Below are 17,277 nucleotides of genomic sequence, written 5' to 3' on the forward strand. Positions count from 1 at the left end.
CTGGCAGTGTTGTGCAGACTCAGGACAACTGAGTTTTGGAGGAATACGCAGATTTAAAGAGGAGTCAGTAATTTGCTTTATAATGATCATGATCTTTTCCTCAAGGAAGTTCATGATTTTATCACTGCTGAAGTGAAAGCCATCCTCTCTTGGGGAATGCTGCTTTTTAGTTCACTTTGCGACAGTATCAAAAATACATTATGGATTGTTCTTATTTTCCTCAATTAAGTTAGAAAAATAGGATGATCGAGTAGCAGTGAGGGCTCTTCGATACTGCACGGTACTGTCTTTCCAAGCTAGTCGAAAGACTTCCAGTTTGGTTTATTAAAAAATATATATATATATATATTTCACCTTTATTTAACCATGTAGGCTAGTTGAGAACAAGTTCTCATTTACAACTGTGGCCTGGCCAAGATCAAGCAAAGCAGTGTGACACAGACAACAGCGCAGAGTTACACATGGAATAAACAATAAACAAGCCAATAACACAATAAACAAGTCAATGACACAGTAGGAAAAAAAGAAAGTCTATATACAGTGTGCGCAAAAGGCATGAGGAGGTATGCAATAAATAGGCCATAGTAGTGAATAATTACAATTTAGCAGATTAACACTAGAGTGATAAATGAGCAGATGATGATGTGCAAGTAGAGATACTAGTGTGCAAAAGAGCAGAAAAGTAAATAGTATGGGGATGAAGTAGGTAGATTGGGTGGGTGGGCTATTTACAGATGGACTATGTACAGCTGCAGCGATCGGTTAACTGCTCAGATAGCTGATGTTTAAAGTTGGTGAGGGAAATAAAAGTCTCCAGCTTTAGCGATTTTTGCAATTCGTTCCAGTCACTGGCAGCAGAGAACTGGAAGGAAAGGCGGCCAAATGAGATGTTGGCTTTGGGGATGATCAGTGAGATATACCTGCTGGAACGTGCGCTACGGGTGGGTGTTGTTATCGTGAACTGAGATAAGGCGGAGCTTTACCTAGCATAGACTTAGAGATGACCTGGAGCCAGTGGGTCTGGTGCCGAATATGTAGCGAGGGCCAGCCAACTAGAGCATACAGGTCGCAGTGGTGGGTGGTATAAGGTGATTTGGTAACAAAACGGATGGCACTGTGGTAGACTGCATCCAGTTTGCTGAGTAGAGTTTTGGAAGCTATTTTGTAGATGACATCGCCGAAGTCTAGGATTTGCAGGATAGTCAGTTTTAATAGGGTAAGTTTGGCGGCATGAGTGAAGGAGGCTTTGTTGCGAAATAGAAAGCCGATTCTAGATTTTATTTTGGATTGGAGATGTTTAATATGAGTCAGGAAGGAGAGTTTACAGTCTAACCAGACACCTAGGTATTTATAGTTCTCCACATATTCTAGGTCAGAACCATCCAGGGTGGTGATGCTAGTCGGGCGGGCGGGTGCGGGCAGCAACCGGTTGAAAAGCATGCATTTGGTTTTACTAGCGTTTAAGAGCAGTTGGAGGCCACGGAAGGAGTGTTGTATGGCATTGAAGCTCGTTTGGGGGTTAGTTAGCACAGTGTCCAAGGAAGGGCCAGAAGTATACAGAATGGTGTCGTCTGCGTAGAGGTGGATCAGGGAATCGCCCGCAGCAAGAGCAACATATTGATATATACAGAGAAAAGAGTCGGCCCGAGAATTGAACCCTGTGTTACCCCCATAGAGACTGCCAGAGGACCGGACAACATGCCCTCCGATTTGACACACTGAACTCTATCGGAGAAGTAGTTGGTGAACCAGGCGAGGCAGTCATTAGAGAAAAAAAGGCTATTGAGTCTGCCGATAAGAATACGGTGATTGACAGAGTCGAAAGCCTTGGCCAGGTCGATGAATACGGCTGCACAGTAATGTCTCTTATCGATGGCGGTTGTAATATCGTTTAGTACCTTGAGCGTGGCTGAGGTGCACCCATGACCGGCTCGGAAACCGGATTGCACAGCGGAGAAGGTACGGTGGGATTCAAAATGGTCAGTGATCTGTTTATTAACTTAGCTTTTCGAAGACTTAAGAGAGGCAGGGCAGGATAGATATAGGTCTATAGCAGTTTGGGTCTAGAGTGTCACCCCCTTTGAAGAGGGGGATGACCGCGGCAGCTTTCCAATTTTTAGGGATCTCGGACGATACGAAAGAGAGGTTGAACAGGCTGGTAATAGGGGTTGCAACAATGGTGGCGGATAGTTTTAGAAAGAGAGCGTCCAGATTGTCTAGCCCAGCTGATTTGTACGGGTTCAGGTTTTACAGCTCTTTCAGAACATTTGCTATCTGGATTTGGGTGAAGGAAGAGCTGGGGAGGCTCGGGCGAGTAGCTGCGGGGGGGGGGGGGGGGGGGCGGAGCTGTTGGCCGGGGTTGGAGTAGCCAGGAGGAAGGCATGGCCAGCCATAGAGAAATGCTTATTGAAATTTTTGATTATCATGGATTTATCGGTGGTGACTGTGTTACCTAGCCTCAGTGCAGTGGGCAGCTGGGAGGAGGTGCTCTTGTTCTCCATGGACTTTACAGTGTCCCAAAACTTTTTGGTGTTAGAACTGCAAGATGCACATTTCTGCTTGAAAAAGCTAGCCTTTGCTTTCCTGACTGACTGCGTATATTGGTTCCTGAATTCCCTGAACAGTTGCATATCGCGGGGACTATTCGATGCTATTGCAGTCCGCCACAGAATGTTTTTGTGCTGGTCAAGTGCAGTCAGGTCTGGAGTGAACCAAGGGCTATATCTGTTCTTAGTTCTCCATTTTTTGAAAGGGGCATGCTTATCTAAGATGGTGAGGAAATTACTTTTAAACAACGACCAGGCATCCTCGACTGACTGGATGAGGTCAATATCTTTCCAGGATACCCGGGCCAGGTCGATTAGAAAGGCCTGCTCGCGGAAGTGTTTTAGAGAGCGTTTGACAGTGATGAGGGGTGGTCGTTTGACCGCGGACCCATTGCGGATACAGGCAATGAGGCAGGTGTAGTGCCATTTCCGTTCCAATTTTCTGGAAGCTTGCTTCAGAGCTCTGTTTTTTTTCTGTATACCAGGGAGCTAGTTTCTTATGACAATTTTGTTTTGTTTTTAGGGGTGCGACTGCATCTAAGGTATTACGCAAGGTTAAATTGAGTTCCTCAGTTAGGTGGTTAACAGACCTCTAACGCCTCCCTAACCCGGATCTGGGATCCCCCCCAACACAAAAGCTGACTAGCATAGCCTAGCCTAAAGTTACAGGGATATCATAAAATAAAATGTTCATGGAATCACAAGTCCAAGACACCAAATGAACGATACAGATCTTGTGATTCAAGCCATCATCTCTGATTTGTAAAATGTTTTACAGGGAAGACACAATATGTAAATCTATTAGCTAACCACTGTTAGCAAAAGACAACAATTTTCTTACTCCATCATTTTCTTACTGCATCAGTAGCTATCACCAATTCGGCCAAATAAAGATATTGATAGCCACTAACCAAGAAAAAACCTCATCAGATGACAGTCTGATAACATATTTATTGTATAGGATAGGTTTTGTTTTGTTAGAAAAATGTGCATATTTCAGGTATAAATCATAGTTTACAATTGCACCCACTATCACAACTCGACTAGAAAAAATACAGAGAGCAACGTGTATTACCTAATTACTAATCATAAAACATTTCTTAAAAATACACAGCGTACACTAATTGAAAGACACAGATCCTGTGAATCCAGACAATATTTCAGATTTTCTAAGTGTCTTACAGCGAAAACACAATAAATCGTTATATTACCATAGCACATGTGCAAACATTACCCCAGCATTGATTCACGGCAAAAAGAGCGATAGCATTATCACCACCAAAATGTATTAATTTTTTCACTAACCTTCTCAGAATTCTTCAGATGACACTCCTGTAACATCATATTACAACATACATATAGAGTTTGTTCGAAAATGTGCATATTTAGCCACCAAAATCATGGTTAGACAATGAGAAAAGTAGCCAAGCTGGTCAGAAAATGTCGGGCGCCATATTATGTGTCGGGCGCCATGATCTAGTCTTATACATAAATACTCATAAACTTGACTAAAAAATACAGGATGGACAGCGATTGATAGACAATTTAATTCTTAATGCAATCGCTGAATTACATTTTTTAAATTATCCTTACTTTTCAATACAGGTTGCGCCAAGCGAAGCTACACCAAACAAAATGGCGGCATAAGCTTTTAACATTTTTCGACAGCAACACGATTTATCATCATAAATAGTTCTTACTATGAGCTGTTCTTCCATCAGAATCTTGGGCAATGAATCCTTTCTCCGGTCTAATCGTCTTTTGGTCGAAAGATGTCCTCTTGTCCCGTCGAAATGGCCACTAACGTTCACCATATTCACAAAGTGCCCAGCTCCTCAAAGTGCATCACACAGAAATGCCATAAAATCGCCCTAAACGGATATAAATTGCTATAAAACGGTTCAAATTAACTACCTTATGATGTTTTTAACACCTATAACGAGTAAAAACATGACCAGAGAAATATTACTAGCTAAACAACAGCTTGGAAGGAGGCAAGTCCGATGTCCATCGTGCGTCAGGCGCAGGCAGGAAAAGAAAGCTACTTCCGGTCTTTGGTGTTTTATAGAGGCCCTGATTGCGCAATCGACTCCATTCAAAGCGTCACCACGTACTGACATCCAGAGGAAGACGTAGGCAGTGTTTGTTTCTCCATAGCATTTACAGGGACTTTACAACCGACCTGGGAACAGGGGCCAAGATTTCTGAAATCTCACTCCCTGTCATGAAAAGTGCTGTAGAAGGAGTTCTGTTTCACTCAGAGACAAAATTCCAACGGCTATAGAAACTAGAGAGTGTTTTCTATCCAATAATAATAATAATATGCATATTGTACGAGCAAGAATTGAGTAGGAAGCCGTTTAATCTGGAGCCTGATTTATGCTAAGTCGAAACAGCACCCCCTATATTCGCAAGAAGTTAACAGATTTTTGTACTCTGACGTCCTTGGGTAGGTGGATGGAGTCTGGAAGGGCATCTAGGACTCTTTGGGTTGTCCGAGAATTTATAGCACAGCTTTTGATGATCCTTGTTTGGGGTCTGAGCAGATTATTTGTTGCGATTGCAAACGTAATAAAATGGTGGTCCGATAGTCCAGGATTATGAGGAAAAACATTAAGATCCACAACATTTATTCCATGGGACAAAACTTAGTCCAGAGTATGACTGTGGCAGTGAGTTGGTCCAGAGACATGTTGGACAAAACCCACTGAGTCGATAATGGCCCCGAAAGCCTTTTGGAGTGGGTTTGTGGACTTCCGTGTGAATGTTAAAGTCACCAAAAATGTGAATATTATCTGCCATGACTACAAGGTCTGATAGGAATTCAGGGCACTCAGTGAGGAATGATGTATATGGCCTAGGAGGCCTGTAAAGAGTAGCTATATAAAGTGATTGAGTAGGCTGCATAGATTTCATGACTAGAAGCTCAAAAGACAAAAACGCAGTTGTTTTTTAAAAATTGAAATTTGCTATCATGAATGTTAGCCACACCTCCACGGGATATGGTCACTAGTGTAACCAGGAGGCGAGGCCTTTTTTTAAACATTTATTTAACTGTACAAGTCAGTTAAGAACAAATTCTTATTTTCAGTGACGGCCTAGGAGGGTTAACTGCCTTGTTCAGGAGCAGAACGACAGATTTTTACCTTGTCAGCTCGGGGATTCGATCTTGCAACCTTTTGGTTACTAATCCAACGCTCTAACCACTAGTTTACCTGCCGCCTCATTTAACACAGTACATTCATCAGGCTTAAGCCATGTTTCAGTGGGCGACCTGACGAAACATGTCCGGGGTGAAAAAGTTGAATGAAAAAAGTTGAGCGAGGCAAAAAATATAAAACGGTATTTAAAAAGTAAAAAACGTAAAGTTGGCAGGTAGCAAAGTAAGATTAGCAACAAACCGCACAGCAGCACATAGAGTGTCAAGATACTTTGTTTATGACAGGGTTTGTACCATAATGGTTTACGTCACCGCCCTGGGATCTAAAGGTCCTGAGTTCACCTCTCGGAGGATACGTTTTGACCATTCTCTGTCGTGTATAGTTTGGACTCCCCCGCCCATGCCAGTCACAACACACACACATACACAGACCAGGGCACACACGCACGGTGTGTACTTATTTTCAATTATTATTTGGCTCTTAAAAGTGCATCGTTGAGTGGCAATGAACAGGGAGTGTGATGTGTGTACTACTTTGCACGTCTTGCTACTACAGAGGAGAGAAAGGTGGAGACTGGAGAGACCAACTCCCAACTCTCAAGGAATACATCATTGCCCTCATCCGTCAGATGCACTCCACCCCGCTCCACTCCACTGCTTAATGGCAGGGTGGGGGATTGTGTTCCCTGAAACGCGTACACCAGCAGATTGACAGAGCCCCGGGCCCCCTCTATGCGCTTGTTTATCTTCTGGTCTCACTGGAACATCTAGCTCCACCATTGTCCCGGGAAACATTCGGATGACCACCTCTAAATCAGCACGTCTGTGTCCCCTTGGTGTATCCTGAGTTGTTTCCACCAAGGTGGATGACAAGGATGTCAGGGGGAGAAGTATGTGGCACAGCCCTCTGTTGTTGCAGAATACCTAATGTAACAGTCAGTAATGTATGGAAATAGTTCATGGATAGGCTACATGTTGATTATTTGTGTATTTTCCAGGAGCTTGCACGATTGTCTTGTTAAAAGAGGTCAGGGAAATGTTTTGCAGCTTACTCCATATTGGCTTAAATAAGCTTCTGGTTGTTCGCTTCCCTCTGGAAAATCAGCTGTTAATATAAATGAAATACTATTAACTACATTATTTCTGCTGACATTTGTCATTGTGTATTTTTACTTTACTTTACAGTATTGCTGTGTTATGCTGAATCATAATGTTGTATAATAATGTTACATAATCACCTTCCGGTGTAAAAAAATCATATGTTTTAAGTGAGAAGCAGGCATTGGTCTGAATCTGAAAAAGAAAGGAAATTCACATGATCAAAGCAATGCGTACATCACCCATGCTCTACCAAGGTTTCCTAGCACACAGCTTTGACCTACTACAGTAGCTATGTTGGTCTATTGCACTTCCAACAATAGGTTGCTTAGGATTCAAACCTTCTCAAACAGTCAAATCCATACTCTTCAGCGGGATAATGGACTTTACATTGTCCTGCTATTTAAATCATGTGTATATCATTAGGATATTGTGAGTTTGTATTATTGTAGCATCATCATCTTTATTGCAAAAATAAATACAAATACACACAACTTTAAGGTACATAGTAATTTGACAGAGGTAATGAACTGTCCATTGTTCAGAACAGCAATTGATAAAACAGGACCATGTTTGAAAAACAAGTGGTTCTGAGCCGATGTCAATATTACACAGGTAAACGGTTAGAGACATCAGGAGTGCAGACAGGCTCTATAGACCTCTATATCTATATGAGGGACTGTGTCCATCACACCACCGCTTGTTGTTATGTTGGGTACCTACTGACCTGATGGTGTTGTCAGTATATAGCAAAGGTTTGCTTTCATGTTCTAAAAAAAGCTTGAAAAGGTAGTGAAATGGAGTAATGTCTTAGTGTTGGGTGGGAAGAATGCAATACATTACCTTGTATGCGGTACAAATCACATTATTGTGAGCCAGACAGTGCTATTATATCAGTAATCCCGCTTCGTGCCATCTGGGAATGTTGTACCTTCTTTTCAGGGAAGGGAAATGGGAAAAGGTAGTAAATGTGGGATTTTCATGGAAACACACACTAGATATCCCATAGTATTAAGACCAAGCCACAGTCTAACCACAGTTTCAAAACCCACCTAATCTACAGCGGTATTAAGCTGTCACCTCTAACATAGTGATTTACCAAGTTATAGAGCTATTTTCAATAGCGGTGATTGTGAAAAGCTCTATAACTTGGTAACTTGGCACTAACTCAAAGCTTTGCTGAGACATGAGCTGGTTAAGACTCAGTATGCTGTCAAAGGCGGTTTTAGTTGTGAAATTGGAGCTAAAGATGTGAACGTGTTCAGTAGAGTTCCAGTATGACTGAATCAGCTCAGAGGAGAGAGCTCTGACCTCTAGAATCTACTGAGCCAGTGCTTTCATATCCTTTACAGCAGCACCCACTGCATCCCATACAGAGAGAGGATTAGACCACAGTCAAGGACTTATCAGAGGACACAGAGATATACACACATACTGTATACTGCACATAAGGCTTAATTTAACACTACAGCTATGCTTGTACTTGTGCACAGTTTGCACACATTAACATTAATGCTCTTAAGTATTATCCAAACACACACACACTCCCCAGTTTGAGGTTTGAGTGTGTGTGTCTGAGTGAGGCAGTTGGTGTGTGCCTGTAGTGACAGCAGGCAGAGAGTCTTCATAAACTTCATTAACATAAATCTCTTTATGTTAATCAGAGACCTCCCATTGACAGGGTCCTTAATGTGGGACGTCAAATGTCAACAAAACCAGAAACCCCCAGGGGAGGGCTCTGTCATTCGTCTGAGTAAATGTTATTCACGTTTTATGGCAGCCACACACTCAGCCACCATAACCCCCGCTGTGTAACTACGGCTCACCTTTTCTGTCCGGCAGAATTGCAGACACCCCTTCACGCAGTCCCCGAGGACCTCTGCATGGTCACTGATGGCGGGAGCAGAGTGGGCTCTTACGGACAGCAGGGTGGAAGGTCAAAACCCTCGTTTGCATCCTAATCAGTTTGAGGAGCCTCTTAATCAGTTTGTGTGGTGGTCTGTATTGATTAAGGCCAGACAGCACTGACCCTCCAGCTGAGGCAACTGACCCTGGACTGGAAGAGACCGTTCCATATTACTTAGACTGGACCACCTGGCTATCTTTGTCTATCCTGAACATGACAAATCACTGTAGAGAAAAGGGAGACAGACCTGCACTGTAGATTGCGCTAACATAGATTTAGCCTGCTCCTGGACTTAAGTAGTTCACTATTTTACAACATGATGTTAGATGGTTCCTCACCTTGATAGTAGTCTAAGGGCCAGGAGAAATTGTGATCCAAAGTTTGGATATATGGATATGGATATAAAAGTATATGGAAGTGATGGGGGCATGACCAAAATCACCTGAAATCTACTAAAATAAACTCCATATTTGGTTTGATGTTACTTTAAGGTGATTTGGACATTAAAAAAAAGTTATGTTCACATGCCCCTATCATTACCATTGATTTTTAGCTAGTGGTGGCTAAAGTTAGCGGAAGTTTGTAGTGGCTGTTTAAAGAAAACCGAACCATGGATTACAATTTCTCCTGGCCCATAGACTACTATCAGGTTGAGGAACCATCTAACATCATATTGTAAAATAGTTAACTACTCCTTTAAGTCTCTACTCTGGAACTCTCTCCATTGAACATGCTCTTAAGTCCAGAAGTAGGTCTGTGTCATTGAGATTGCCTTATTTTGACCCTGTGTGCAGAAACGCTCAGGCCTGCAGCTGTGCTCTGTTAATTTGAGCTTTCTGAGAAATGTCAGTGGTGTCACTGCTAAATGTGTTCTATAGGTGAAGGAATTACACTGCTGAGTGTTGTTGATAGGGTCCAACTAAATGAGTCAGAATGTCTCGTATGGGGCTTAGGTCTTGACTTCAGCACAGCTGTCATGTCATTTACATTTTACAGATAAGCAGGCAAGAGCCCCTTCTACATTCCAACTTGTCTCATTATAGTCAGTATATTTCAGTCAGCCTAACACTTCACTTACTGTGCAGCCTTAACCTGGCTATTTAAGCGTAGCCTACCATTCAAGTGTGTTTTTAAGTACTAAAAGACTGTTAGAGGAATGTACACCAGAGCAGGGAAATACACAGACATTTAAGTGTACTGTAAAGTCTATAGCCTGTAGGTAATGGTTTAGCCACTGTAGTGGTATGGCGATTGTATCGATTCCTTCCTGCCTTTCCAGCTGGAGATTCCGAGGTGTAATTACAATGTAGTATTATCGTGATTGGTGTGATCTGTATTGTAGATCATGCATTATTCATCAATGCACCAATACCAGGATTTTCACACAGGCAGGATAGACTATGCCCACGCTCATTATACATGCACACAACCTCATGAATATTCATGAGTCTTCATCCAACCAACAACATCAATCGGGCTATGAGCTTAGTGATTAATTATTACACAGAGATAATGAGGAGCATGTACTTCCTTCAACTGGGATTTAGCATCGCTCTGAAAACATGCTAACGGTGGAAACACATTTTTTTACAGATATAATGGTATCTGCAAGCTAAGATAGTAATTGCATAGTAAGTCCTATTAGATGGGTAATGGAGAGTAATAAAGACAAATTGGTTGATTAAATTGGTTAAATTGATTCAATTGGTTAAACTGATGAGTCAAATTACTGAGATGTTTTCGTAGAATGCATTTCAAACTTTCCCACACACGCACACATACTCCCTCAGCACCTGTTCTTAAAGATAGTGACCCTCTGATTTGTGACTGGAGTGACGTGTGTGTTGAGGGACAGTCCTTTTTCACCTTAACTCGGTCACCTGAATGGATTAGAGGTTGTGTGTCACGCTACACACATGCACGCATAATCAAAGAGACCCCACTGCATGGCTGAACTCACTCTCAAAATGAATGGATTCATACACTGATAACTGCATAAAACGGGTTGCACATGCTCGCTCTCAAAGTCACACACATATACATTCAGAGCAAGCACCACACACACGCCTTTACTGAGTATCTCCTTACTGTAGAGCTTTTACGTAGCCTAACCTTCAGACTTAGGTTTCCTGCATTTGTAAGCGAAGGGGCGACTGGCTGGGATGGGTAGTGATGGGGGAAGGTTTAAGGGGTTGTAGGGGAGGTATTCGAGGCCAACAGAGGGGAAGGAAGGGGTATGAAGGAGGACAGACAGGGGGACAGAGAGAGACGATGAGGACACAGGCTGGCTGCTCTGCAGGGCTTACAGTATCTGATCCTGTTGGCTTTGAGCCTGTCAGCCTGTCATCGGAGGAGGGGAACAGGGAGTTATCTCTGAGTTCTCTCTCTCCTCTCTTCCCTCGTTACATTCTTACCTTCAAGTGATTAATGGAATCAAGGCCAAGCTCACTGCAAGTTGGGAGATGCTGCATTCAGCTGTATCTGTATTACAGTAAGCATGTTAATCTGTCAGGTATTGATAACACATGCTAACATCTGTACTACATCGAGCTGCTCCGACATCTTTATGTGTCAATACATGTAGGCTACTCTACTCAAGTCTAACATACAGTGCCTTCGGAAACTATTCAGACCCCTTGACTTTTTCCACATTTTGTTACGTTACAGCCTTATTCTATTTTTTTATCCCTTTCTCTCCATCCCTCCCTCCTCTTCTCCCTCTGTCCCTGTCCTTCACCCCTACAGAATATCCAAGTGGTGGAGCTGCAGCGGACTCGTCTGCGTGATGACATCAAAGAGTATAAATTCCGGGAGGCACGTCTGCTGCAGGACTACACAGAGCTGGAGGAGGAGAACATCTCCCTACAGAAACAGGTCTCCGGGCTCAAACAGACCCAGGTGAAGAGCAACACCACTATACCGGGGAGAGGAGGGGGGGTAGCTAGGTTGGGACATGGGGATGTGGGATAGTAAGGAGATTAGGTAAGGGAACATCATTCTGAAGAAACGGGTCTCTTTGCTCAACAGAGGGATGGGGTGGGGCTAGATGGGATGGGGGAAGGGAAATGAGATGAGATCAACCCATCAAGCATTTCACGGTAAGCATTTCACTTTTGTATTTGTCTCATGTGACAAATAACATTTGATTTGATCTTTACATCACAGGAGGTTGGTGGCACCTTAATTGGGGAGGATGGGCTTGTGGTAATGGCTGACGCGGAATAGGTGGAATGTTATCAAATACATTAAACACATGGTTTCCTTGTTTGATGCCATTCCTTGCGCTCCGTTCCAACCATTTTTATGCACCGTCCTCCCCTCAGCAGCCTCCACTGCTTTACTTGCACTCTCTTGCTTCTGTAGGCTCCTCCTCCACTCACACTTCATTATGAACCCCTCCTCACTGCGTATAGCTGAATCTGCTCTTGAGCCTCAGTTAACCCAGGCTCTCTGAACCTAGGCTTTGCACTACTGTCTACCACACACCCCAGTCTATGTGCGACTCACAGTTGTCCATGTATACACACCATAGACCTCTGTCTGTCTGCACTCTCCAGTGTCTGCTGCTCACATCAACCTGGAATACACTGATTTAATTCAGATTATAGAAACCACACTCAGATTTAATAAAGAGATAAGCCTTTATGTGGAGACCTATTTGCACCTGGAGAGAGAAGGAGCGTGTCTGAATGTGACACAGTTTAATGTAGTGTTTCTGGTAATCCCCACTTCTAGCCAGTTTTCCCTCTCCTTAGGCCACAGAGACGGAGAGAGATGCGGTGTTGCAAAGCAAATACTCTGAGTTTAATTCACACCAATGGCAAGAGTTAAACCAGACACAAAATATAAGAGAATTTACAAATAGGGGATTTTTTTTCGAAATAGTTTTTTTAATGTGGGAACTGCTAACACTTCACATGCCGCATATCCAGGGATTATGTTTGTTAAATTTAAAGGCATGATTTGAAAACAGAAGGCTGTAGGCTACAGTACCAAATCCTATTTAAAAGGCAATTTTGCACTTTTAAAAGCCCTCTTTTTATGGTGACAAAATGAGTTGATTAAACCAGTATGGTTTCCTATTTCCATTTCCCCTATATAAGTCCACCTCTATGCTTTTATTAACACCTACCTGTCTGTCCCGCCCCTACAGGTGGAGTTTGAGGGTCTGAAGCACGAGATTCGTCGTCTGGAGGAAGACACCCAGTTCCTGAACAGCCAATTGGAGGACGCAATCCGCCTGAAGGAGATCGCCGAGCGACAGCTAGGGGAAGCCCTGGAGACCATCAAGACTGAGTGCGAGCAGAAGGCCGCCCTGAGGAAAGAGCTCTCCCACTACATGAGCATAGGAGACTCTATGTACCACAGGTACATACACAATCAAATGCACCAATTCCATATGTAACACCTCATCCATCAAAACCCTGTACAATATAATAACAAGCATTATGAGAATAACTGTGAAATTCATGTTATCATGTTCTGGTCCTATCCCTCTTCCCAGCCCCCTCAGCATCTCTCTGGATGGGCTCAAGTTCAGCGACGACGCAGCCACGGAACCAAACAATGATGAGGCTCTCCATGGTTACGAGAATGGCTTCAGCAAGCTTGCCAATGCCATCACTGAGGACAACCGTGCGTCCACGCCCAAGAAGGGTGACCTGTTCCGCCCCGTCCCCAGCCTGGTAGATGACCTGCTGAGTGAACTCAACATCTCTGAGATCCAGAAACTCAAACAGCAGCTACTGCAGGTACGTAGACAGTTAATTTGAGTATGACTGTGCATGAGAGGGATAACAGTCAGGAATATCCAGCTGCTGCCGCTATAACCATAGTGTTTCAATCATTCAGTGAATCTGTTACACTGTGTATGATATGAATGAATGTCAAGGTTTGAAATTACTCATTGATATTAAAATGTTCAAAACAAAATTTGATATCTTCAAAGCCTACGGGAATGTCGTAATTTGTTAAGTTCGTCGTGCCCAGTACCCTCAGTCACCCTCGTAATTCAAATGTTTGTTGGGAGTGGGCAGTAGAAGAATGAACTATTGACTGCACACTGTGTGTAGACTCACTTAATATACACTTTCCCAGTGTATTTGAAGGCCCAGTCTACACACACTAACATACATGTAAATTAGTTATGGCGATCCTATCAATATTCTCTTCTGAGATCCAATAACGGTGTACATCAGAGTGACCTGACCAATGCAGTTAGCTCCTATTTATAGCCTAGTGGTCAAATAGGAGCTAGGTGCAATGGTCCGGTCACTCTGAGGAAGACGTTAGTCACCTGTTCTCATTCTGTTCTCATCCTGTACAATGGATTAGTGTGAGCTAAAAACAATGATCTGCCTTTCATGTTGAGTGCTCCAACTGCTTTCTGCCATGAATTAGTCCTTTTAGAAGTGTTTCTTTGTAAGCCCTTCTCATGATTTTTGTCATTGTTGTTGAGCACCCCTCCTTTCCTGTTTGCTGAAGCGAAGGCCCACCCGAACGCTGTACATCAATCTTCCCCCGCAAGGGTCCAGAAGGATATTTATTCAATAGTATAGCTGTTGAGAAGGCTCAATCGATCCCTTGCTGATTCATTAAGTCTCATTGGTCCAGACAAGCAAAAGGGAGATCAAAGTCAATTACAGCATAGAGTCAAAAGCAATAAAACACCATAGAACTCCAATACTTTAAGTTTACACATAGCAAATACTGATGAGGGCTTTTCTATCATGTACTGTAGATCTCTGTATAGCCTCATCAGATCTTAGAGCCTACATACAGTACCATCCATTGGAATCAGAACGATTTCCTTGACTACTATAGAAGCCAAGCCTCTTGTTGGAATGTGAAGTCGGTCGGTCGACTCGGTCTGTCAGTCAGACAAGTGTGTCCAGTGGCTGCACGCCCCTCCCCCCCAACCCCTGGGAGGCCACACACATGAGGCGCCACCACCGGTGGATCTGCCATCTGTCAGAACATCAGAATACCACAGCTGTCTCCATGGTTACCAGTGTGTACTGGTTGGATACCTGTGGGTGAAAAGACTCAAGTCCCCCCCAACACATCACAATGAGGTTGTCACCAGGTTGCCTCTAGGTTACCATAGCATTGCCTTGGTGTGAGTACCATGGCATTTAACCCAATCCGGTCCTTTGATACTGAATTTCTGAGGCAGCAGCAGGCCTTAGTGTTCAGCATTAAGCCAACATAGTGTCAACAATCCCTTTGGGTCTCCTCCACTGGCCGGAATTGCAACAGGGAAACCCCAAACTCTACTCAATAATTCAACTGCTCTGATGCCATTCTCTCTCCTCATCCTATCAATCACAGACCGATTAATCAATCCCAGACATCCGCTCGCAGCAGGTCACCCTACTCTTCAGTTACAGCAGAATCAATACTCCCACTGTGCAATCAGATCCAAAATGGCTACCGTGGGAGTATGATTCTCACTCATGCGAACCAGTTGCCCTTTTACACAGTAGGCCTAGTGGCCCATATGCCTTTTACACATTTAGGTCACGTCCATCTGCATTAGAGGATGGAAGATGAGTCCTAGCTGTAAGCAGCAGGCATCTTTAATATGCCAAACATCTACTCTGAGGAAATAATTTGATTAAGACACTCCTCAAGCTTGGCATTACCAAGATGCTTGTCAAGGTCATCAACAAAAATTAGGGAGGGGGACAGATTGAGGGTGGGGTATGGTAAGGTGGGGCGGGGTATGGAATCATCACATAATAAAGTTTGTATATACTTTACTTAAAAATACAGTATGCTGAGAGCTAAAAGTTCCTTTCCTGACTGTTCATGTCTAAATATTCTAGATAGATATTTATTAAACCATTTCCTCCTTTTGAGTCCTGCCATCGAGACATATTCATCCCAGCTGAATAACAGAGTAAGATGAACAGTGATACTCATCTATTATTGACTCACCATCAGCCCCTGAAAATAGCTGGGTGCCTCCGAGGCCTGCACTACTCTGTGTGAGTGCTTGTGTGTGTAAATGGACCCAGCTCTGGTCCCTCTGCCAACACAGAGTTGAACCCATTCCAGACTTCTCCAAGGTCACACAGGCTCTGAATTGGCACAGAGACACACTGTCTTTGGTTACATACGTAGTGTCCTTAGTGAGTCCTTCAAACCACCAGAGATGTTATCTGTTATATTGAAAAACAGCCACCATCATCCTTCAGGACATTCATTTGCATTAGGTAGTCTGAGACAGAGAGGTATAGAGCAACACAAGGAAATGGGAAGATTATGTCTGCATAATTATGTCTGAATTCTAATGTTTATCAATTGTCTCAGTCACTTTTCTGTCCAGACACTTGCCTTACCAACTTAATAAATCTGTCTTATGTTCTGTCTCCCCCATTTAGATGGAGCGTGAGAAGGTGTCTCTGGTGTCCACGCTGCAAGACTCCCAGAAGCAGTTGGAGCAGGCCCACGGGGCCCTGGAGGAGCACCAGGACAAGGTCAGCCGTCTCACCGAGAACCTCAACGCCATTCGGAGGCTACAGGCCAGCAAGGAGCGCCAGTCAGCCCTGGACAATGAGAAGGAGCGCGACAGCAACGAGGACGGGGACTACTACGAGGTGGACATCAACGGACCCGAGATCCTGGAGTGCAAGTACAAGGTAATTGAACATGTATACACACACATATACTGTATGCACACACTTGTTTTACTATCCTTGTAGGGACCAAACAATTGATTCCCATTCAAAATCCTATTTTCCCTAAACCTAACCCCTAACCCGGGGCGGCAGGGTAGCCTAGTGGTTAGAGCGTTGGACTAGTAACCAAAAGGTTGCCATTTCAAAACCCTGAGCTGACAAGGTAAAAATCTGTTGTTCTGCCCCTGAACAAGGCAGTTAACCCATTGTTCCTAGGCCGTCATTGAAAATAAGAATTTGTTCTTAACTGACTTGCCTAGTAAAATAAATTTAAAAAACAAGTTCTAAGCCTAAAATAGCCCTTTTCCTTGTGGGGACCGGCTAAATGAATTGTCCTTGTTTGACTATCATTGTGAGGAATTTTGGTCCCCACAAAGATAGTAAAACAATACACACACACACACACACACACACACACACACACACACACACACACACACACACACACACACACACACACACACACACACACACACACACACACACACACACACACACACACACACACACACACACACACACACACACACACACACACACACACACACACACACACACACACACAGAGAGAGATGTTGAAGCTATTCCTGAAACTCTGCCTCTGATGGGCTCAGGTTGCAATGTCGGAGGCAGGTGAGCTAAAGGAGGAGCTGAAAACCCTGAAGGCAGAGTACCAGTCCTGTCAGTCACACTACGAGGAGGAGCGAGGCCGTCTGGAGACTCATGTCACAGCCCTTGGAGAGAAGCTGGCCTCTCTGGAGAAGACCAGCCACGTGGAGAAACAGGAGAAGGCCAGGCTGGAGAAGGAGCTGCGCAAGGTGAGAAAAATATTTTTCTTTTTGTGTTATATTGGTGAAATCTGTAGTAGATTTTTAAAAAACTTTT

The 17,277-nt window shown here is 43.6% G+C and overlaps 1 protein-coding gene across 1 annotated transcript in view; it reads left to right on the forward strand.

The window, feature by feature from the left end:
* The window catches only part of LOC129861014 (protein bicaudal D homolog 2-like), a 98,303-nt gene that overhangs the window by 57,983 nt on the left and 23,043 nt on the right, over positions 1 to 17,277 (forward strand). The window contains exons 3-7 of the mRNA XM_055932022.1: positions 11,456 to 11,608; positions 12,864 to 13,078; positions 13,215 to 13,461; positions 16,096 to 16,353; positions 17,007 to 17,210. Of these exons, the coding sequence (XP_055787997.1) occupies positions 11,456 to 11,608; positions 12,864 to 13,078; positions 13,215 to 13,461; positions 16,096 to 16,353; positions 17,007 to 17,210 (1,077 nt within the window). The remainder of the gene's footprint in view (positions 1 to 11,455; positions 11,609 to 12,863; positions 13,079 to 13,214; positions 13,462 to 16,095; positions 16,354 to 17,006; positions 17,211 to 17,277) is intronic.

Source organism: Salvelinus fontinalis, chromosome 8 (genome assembly GCF_029448725.1).
Source record: "Salvelinus fontinalis isolate EN_2023a chromosome 8, ASM2944872v1, whole genome shotgun sequence".
NCBI classification, from domain to species: domain Eukaryota; kingdom Metazoa; phylum Chordata; class Actinopteri; order Salmoniformes; family Salmonidae; genus Salvelinus; species Salvelinus fontinalis.